The 7,351-nt window shown below is 39.3% G+C and overlaps 2 protein-coding genes across 6 annotated transcripts in view; both read left to right on the top strand.

The window, feature by feature from the left end:
* Window positions 1-2,798, top strand: part of LOC107673398 (vacuolar protein sorting-associated protein 37B-like) — a 16,768-nt gene extending 13,970 nt beyond the window's left edge. The window contains exon 4 of the mRNA XM_016466974.1: window positions 207-2,798. Within this exon, the coding sequence (XP_016322460.1) occupies window positions 207-716 (510 nt within the window). The 3' untranslated portion in view covers window positions 717-2,798. The remainder of the gene's footprint in view (window positions 1-206) is intronic.
* Window positions 2,799-3,508: 710 nt separating this feature from the next.
* The window catches only part of LOC107673394 (serine/threonine-protein phosphatase 2B catalytic subunit alpha isoform-like), a 64,469-nt gene continuing 60,626 nt past the window's right edge, over window positions 3,509-7,351 (top strand). For 3 of the 5 annotated variants that reach the window (XR_001632399.1, XM_016466970.1, XM_016466968.1), the window contains exon 1: window positions 3,509-4,866. Coding sequence is in view for 4 of the 5 variants with exons in the window: in XM_016466970.1 (XP_016322456.1) it covers window positions 4,812-4,866 (55 nt within the window). In the remaining variant the exon portion in view is untranslated. The remainder of the gene's footprint in view (window positions 4,867-7,351) is intronic. The other 2 variants (XM_016466971.1, XM_016466969.1) reach the window with 1 other exon arrangement.

The following is a 7,351-nucleotide window of genomic DNA, read 5'->3' as shown; positions in this document are numbered from 1 at the left end:
GACATGTAAAACCGTTTCTGGAGATTTTTTGCCCTTACCTAAGCCACATACCTTCTATGTAGATATCAGAGAACAATTTAAAATATTGTATCAATGCATTCTATGGCACCTTTAAAGTTGCACTAGATATCTGCTGGGGATTGTTCATCATCTGATGGACTCATTAGTCAATGATCATGCTATTATTTCTCTCTTTTTCAAATCAGAACATGGCCGATTCGCTCCTCGATGGCGCAACCCCCCTGGACACATTCATCGATGAGTATCAGAGTAAGAGGAAGCTGGCGCACATGCGGAGAATCAAGATAGAGAAACTCCAGGAAATGGTGCTGAAGGGACACCACATGGACCCAGCTGCACCTCAGCCCTCTCGCTCTCAGGACCTTCCCTCCAGGCCAGCCGCTCTCCATAGAGAGGTCAATGGTTCCCCCATGCCGATGCCCCGGCGGGCTCCTCCTCTTCCCCCTGTTAAAGTCACCCAAACTCCTCCTGCTCAGCCCACCGCAGCCTTCTCCTACCCTCCTACCTCTCCGTTCGCTGCGGCCTCTCCATTCACACCCACTTCTCCATACCCCCCTATTCCCCCTAGAGTAGGAAACACGCCACCCATTCTTAACCAGGGATACCCCAACATGTACATGCAGCAATACGCCCCACCTGTGCCCCAGAGACCCCCTCCACGCATGGCACCCCAGCCAGGCTTCATCATGCAGTGAGCGAGGGACATTACGGTCTATGGAGAAAAAAAAATGAAATGCACACTGGACATTCATTCAAGCCTTTTGTAGGTCCTTCAAGCTGCATGTTATGAAATATTGTGCGCCAAGATGGAGTCTTGTCAAGTGTAAAATTAACAAGACTTTTCTGCAATCAAGGGGGCATCTGCAACAGGATCTTCAGTTTGCACTTTAGATTACTTTTGTATTTGATCAGTCATGGCTGGTTATGGAGTCATGCTGTTCCCGTTCTGCCCTTCTCAGTAGCGTTAGATCAAGTAAACAAGTTCACATGAGCCTCAGGGGCCTCCATACATAATGAAGATATCAAAGTTCAAAAACAGGCGTTCTGTTAGGTCGTCTAGACAGATATGAAGAGCTACGATTTGATGTTTTAATTTAAGTTGTCAAGTTCATGCTAATATGTCAGTTCAACCACTTTAATATCTTCTGACATTATCATACCTGAAAAAGCTGCTTTAACAAAACCGTAAAGCCTATGCAAACAGACTGAGACCGAACTGTGCTGAGTTTTTTAGGGGGGGAAGAAACAAATCCATTTTTGCTCTTCAGGTTTTCTCAGACCTGCAGCCAAAGATGCTATTTGTTTTTCCAGTGGATCCAGTTTTGTGCTGGTGGCAGAAAAACAGGGAGATTTAATACAAAACTGAGTTAAATGTGGGTGAAGTCATTTGGTACTGATGTGGTGGATGAGATTGGGAGATCAGAGCTAGCGCTACAATGGAGAGAGCCTTATGTCTCAGATACGAGCAAATTCTCGCTGAAAGGAGCTTAATGGCTAGAATTTGAAAGGAGTGTGAGTGAACGGTAGTACGTGTGGGAAAAAATTTGCAAATTAGTTTTTTAGGCTTAAGTGCGAACATTTGTGAAGCATACGTGCTTGTACTGTCATTACCATGCATACTTAAACTGATGCTGATGCATAATTTACCATTTTAACGTTTGTAACTAACACCATAATCCTCCTTGTGTTTATTTTTGCCATCTGGTGTGAAGATGTTCATCGGAAATGTGCTTCCTTTCCATAAGCCCCACATTTTAATTGATATTTAATATATTCAAACTAATATAGCCATACCATTTAACCCAGAAATTTAGTGGTAAAATTGGACTTGCCTACACCATCAGGTCTGTTACATATCAAATCTTGTTTTCTGTCCTTAATATGTAGTATAACCTTCATTCATGCCTTTTGTTTTCACCCTGGATCTGTTTTCAATATGTATGTTCTGGTCTCTTCATGTGTTTGCCACCGAAATAGCCACTTTGTGCCTATGCTGAGCATTAAGATGAAGACTTGTTCACTGTGGTGAGGTGTGTGTGTGTGTGTGTGCGTGCGTGTGTGCTTCGTATTCCTCCTTGCCTTCCCGTTCTAAAACAGATTTCTTTAACAATTAGAAATTTCTTTTTCAACATCTTTTTCAAGTGCTGTTTACCTAAATATCAGTTGTTTATGTTTTACCAGTTAGAGCCATAATTACGTTGCCTCAGATTCAGGAAGTTGACATGATAGAAATGTTGTTTGGATGAAGTCCGCTCTTTAATCACTGGTGCTACTACATTAATTTAATGAGCTGAACCAAGATGATGTTAGTATGCAGGCTCTGTTTGAATTAAATCACTCCGTGTTTGTCAGACTTGGGTTGGGTATATCTGCTTTATGTTGATGCTGATGAACACCAGATCAAGAGGTGGAATTATCTGGGTTCCTCATGAATCAGGCTGCATTATGTCTAGACATTGGCTAAATACATGTGAAAACCATTATGTACTATGTCAGGATTGTCAACCATCTGGAAAAAACAGCTTCCACCCTTGAAAACAGTTTGTTTGTTTGTTTGTGTGAATAAACGGTCTTTCTTTGTCTTAAAAATAATAATGAGCGCTAGGTTTGTAAAAGGTAACTCGGCTGAATGCTTTTGCTGGCAATAAAATTGTTTTGTACTTTCCTAATGTAAAATATGCATACTAAGTGCTAGGTAATGTCTGTTCAAAGTGGTAGACATGGTCAATGGAACTGACATCTCTATTTTAAAGATAATAAATGATATCCCATCACTTTCCTGTGAGTTCAACCTTTCCATGTCTTTTATTCAGGAATGAGGGTTATGTTCGTTTTAATTATTGAAGATAAAATACTGCTCTTTGTATAAATCTAATAGGCCCTAACAAAGAATTTGACTCCCCCTGGTGGATGCAAGTGTGAGTACACAAAGTAATGTCATACTCTCAACATTTTGAATTTCTGCTGTAATTATTATGACAAAGCTGCTTGTTTGCTGAGGCCCCTAGTTGAACAATTTTTTGCACCTCATTTTGCAGTTGAAGCTTTCAATTTTATGAATATTTTAATGCTCTTAGAATAGAGGAAAAATAGCAGTGATGTGATTATATTCATGCTAATTAATTGATTATACAACTTAAGGGTTTATACAGTAAATGTAGTGGTTTTTGCACTATATTTAGTAACCACTATGCATATACAGTAGGTAAACTATTGGTAGCCAGTATATATGGGTAAAATTGAATGCCGAAAAAGATGAAAAGCATTCCAGGTTGCTGATTTTATAATTCACAGCTTTAACACTGAAAATAAATCCTCAAAAATATTATGAGGATGATATTTAGTTGTAGAGAAAAAAAATTATTAGAATGAATGCAATTGTTTGATTTTGACCAGTTTAAGATTTACTTTTAATAAAATTTATTGTAAAAAAAAAATTAAAAAAATTGTTAAACATACTCCATTTCTTCAGTGCACATTATCTTTGACAGCCCAGAAAATACATTTTATAACAAATAAATAAAAATGTATAATAATACATTAAATCATTTCAGCAGCCCTTGCTTCCCCATGGGTGTCCCCCAACCCCAGTTCGAAAAACGGTGATCACTACAGAAACCACTTTAAATGACCTTTTGACCCCAAGAAAAATCCAAACACTCATGCAAATGCTCATTTGATGATTTGTTACCCATTCATGGCCTGAAGTGTGCTGACACAAAGTAAAAATGAACAGTGATGCTATGATAGTTTCCAGTCAGCACATCTTTGACAATGCACTGTAAGTTGCATTGGATCAAAGCGTCTGCTAAATGCATACATTATTTTTTTAAATAATTTTTTAAATATGCCCCCTAAAACTTTATCCTTTGTGGCAACAGGCCTACAGTGTGGTTTTAAAAGATATACGTCACACTAACTTTAATGGACTGCTTTCACCTTGTAGTTTTTCTGCTTTCTTTTTCAGAGCAGCCCATCCAAACTGAGGGACCTCCAGCACGACCCATTTAACCATCTGCATCGCACGTGTCAAATTTTACGTGCTACGTCACGCCAACACCAGCGCGTCGAGAGCCACAGCTCCGCCATATTGCAGGAAATCCGTTTGAGGGTTAGAGATTAGCGTTTAATCTGAGGAGCTGGGAGCGAGAGTGTGATTGGAAGTTACTGCTAGCCATATGGTTAGCTCGAGTGGGCGGGTAGATCGCGCAATCGCTGTTCTCACACGACAGGACATATGTTTATTAAGACAAATCGGCGCGGTTCGGCACGTTATCATTATGCCGAACTCTCTTATGAGAGTCTAGCTAAACTGGCGAGTTGACGTTCTGACTCTGAAAAGTGGAAAATCGGATTAACGTTCAAGATTGCGCACCAAACTCTAAACATTTTGTGTGGCTGGCTCCCGTTGCTACGAGCCCAAGGTATCTGAGAGAAAAGCTGATAGATAGGTCAATGTCGGCAGGAAAACCCCGAGACCGGACTCGATTCTACTGACGTTAGTTTATCAGCGACGATCGGTGGTTGTGTTTCTGTCAGCGAGGGCAAGCGTTCGAGTCGTGTGTCTGCTGGCGATGTTATTATGCTGCCCTGTGACCCGTGTACCAAACTGTTGTTCAGTGTTGACTAAATTAGCTGTTTTAGTGCGTTAAACCTGCCCGCTGGTCTGAATTTCAACAGTTCTCGGACCCTTTGGAGTCACTGGCCGCTTTGCGATCTCTCCTTCCTCGGACTCGCAGCAGCAAACACGGAGGATATCTTTGCTCGCTGGCTAATTGAACTGTGAGAAGATGTCGACTAAAGAGCCGAAAGAAAACCTGTCGACCACCGAACGAATCATTAAAAGTAAGTTCATTTCAGTTTGAGGATGAAGTGTCTAGACAGGTAATTACAGTTGATTGTAATGGGTTCCCACTGGTGAAGCATTTCTTGACAGCCTGACGGATGTTCCAGGTTTTGTTGATTGATTGATTGCCTGCACTGTAATTCGTGATAGCGACTTGTGGATCGTCAACCCCAACTTTTCAAACAGCTTTATTTTTAACTGTGCCACTAAATTGAATTAAAGTTGTTTTATAATCTTGGCACGAGTCCTTTTGAATTGGCAATAAAGTATCCTGTTGCACCCATTGCAACTAAAAGTAGGACATCCCCATTTATATTATAAATATTAATACAGACTTTTGCAATGCAGGTGATTGCTTTTCGACTATTAATCAGTCAAATTGCTCATTAAATCATTTAGTATTTCCAGCAGCTTAAACTGTGTCTGGGTAAAGCTGTGGTTGTTTTGGAGATCAGCCATGCCTGTAACTGTGAAGGTGGGAGTCACCCTTGATTCTGGCTCATACATGTAAAATATTATATTTTTTTTTGTCTACACACCTAGTGTATGAGGTCAGACTCAGCATCATTCAATTTTTATCAGTTTTTCTTTTTTTGTCTCTGCTGGATTTTGAAATCAGGTTTGCTTTATACCAATGTGCTTCTGTCAGCCAGTCTTTGCAGGGGCTTATCATTATTTGTGGTATAAATAATATGGAGTAAATTGAAACACACATGCTTCACATTACCTGTTTGGATCAGTTTTGAGAACTTTCCTAGAGAAAACCATGAGAATTAGCATGCAGTAGTGGTTTTAGTTATGCTATGTCTTAGCATCAGCTAATGCTTTACAGGCAATAGACCTTAAGTCAGGGGTATTTAATATTAATACTTAGTATTTTCATTATAATATAATCATTATACATAGAGTCTGTGCAATACTGTGTAATTTTCACAACACATTTTCCCAGAAGTTTGTCATCAGGATTTTTTGTTTGTTTTGGAAAGACATATTTTCAGTTTTACGTCTGCTGAATGATCAACAGTGAAGTTACTTTACAGCCTGTTGAACAGACTTTACACCTGTCACAATTTGGTTTTCATTTTTGTGAAAAATTAAATCCTTCTAACTTCGGCTATGACATGTTAGACTGAAACTCTATTGAACACTTTTTAATTCGAAACCGATTTCAGACAGTGTTTTCGGTTAGATACATATGTGATTACATACATTTCTGGCTTTCTGGAAAATATCGTAATAGAAAACAAACACGATTTTGCTTTTTAAGAATAATGATCTAAATAAGACTCACTATGTTCATGCTTCATTATGACCAAGTCAAGTCACCTTTTTTTATATAGCGCTTTTAACAATACAGATTGTGTCAAAGCAACTTTACAGTATTAAATAGGAAACTAGTGTGTCAATAATGCAAAATGACAATAGTAAACACTCAATCTTCAGTTAAAGGCAGTTCATCATTCAATTCAGTGATGTGATCATCCAGTTCAGTTCAGTTTCAGGTAACCAGTTTACGCAATAAGGTCAAACCATTTCATCAGAAATGTCAAATCAGAACTTTCTGTGGCCATTTGCTGACATTTGAGTAATTGATCACCAGATGTTACACAAGAATAGTGTCACAGAAGCTGAATTTCTATTCTCCATGTTATTGCTTTGAGTTTGAAAAGATTTTGTTGGGTTGAGAAGCAAGAAAAAATGTAGACGCTAATAGCACATTAGTAGGTCAGCACAGGAACCAATTTGCCTTTCAAATATCCAGGTTTTGAGTGAACACTTGTAGCCTGCTTAGTGTCTAGTTGTATGCAGGGCTGGAAAAGCCCAGAATCTGCGTGGCACGAAATGTCATCCTGAAGGCAGAGCCTGTCCTTGGTAACACTGAAATGCAAAGCGTTTGGTTCAGAACTGTGCCGTATGCAAATGTTTAAACTTAGGTTGAAAATCTGTGCGTCTAACCCTTCTCGCCACACACGTGTCTTTGTCTGTGTTTTAGACTCTAACAGCTGTGAAAAAGTGTGTTTGTGTTTAATGAAGGTTTAAAGCATCCCACAAAATTTTGTAGCTTGAATGTGTTGAGGTTTCTCCACATCAGCCTTAACCCTCCATCCTCTCTTTTGAACTTTAGGGTCAGGATCTTGTTTGCAGTAGGAGGAGTCCCTAAATAAACAGACTTTGAACCTGGAATCCCTGGCTAATAAAGGCTTTGCCTAATCTGTTCTTAGTGTTCGTACCCAGTTTACTGTCACTATTCCCAGCATGTGTTGTGGACCCAGGGCTGCTTACTGTTTATTTATACTCCTCAGCAGTCGTAGGGCTGCACAATTAATCGAATTTCTAATCGCGATTACAATTATGGATGCCATAATTACGTAATCGTTCAAAGCGGCAATTCATCGTTCAAAGTCCACTTATGTTATTCTGCACGCTTAAGATATGTTTTTTTCTTTCTACATGTTATCTTAAGGGTTTTTCCATTGTTTTAGT

The sequence above is a fragment of the Sinocyclocheilus anshuiensis genome, unplaced genomic scaffold, assembly GCF_001515605.1.
Source record: "Sinocyclocheilus anshuiensis isolate Anshui unplaced genomic scaffold, SAMN03320099.WGS_v1.1 scaffold508, whole genome shotgun sequence".
In the NCBI taxonomy this organism is placed as follows: domain Eukaryota; kingdom Metazoa; phylum Chordata; class Actinopteri; order Cypriniformes; family Cyprinidae; genus Sinocyclocheilus; species Sinocyclocheilus anshuiensis.
This window is presented reverse-complemented; position numbering and strand designations above follow the sequence as displayed.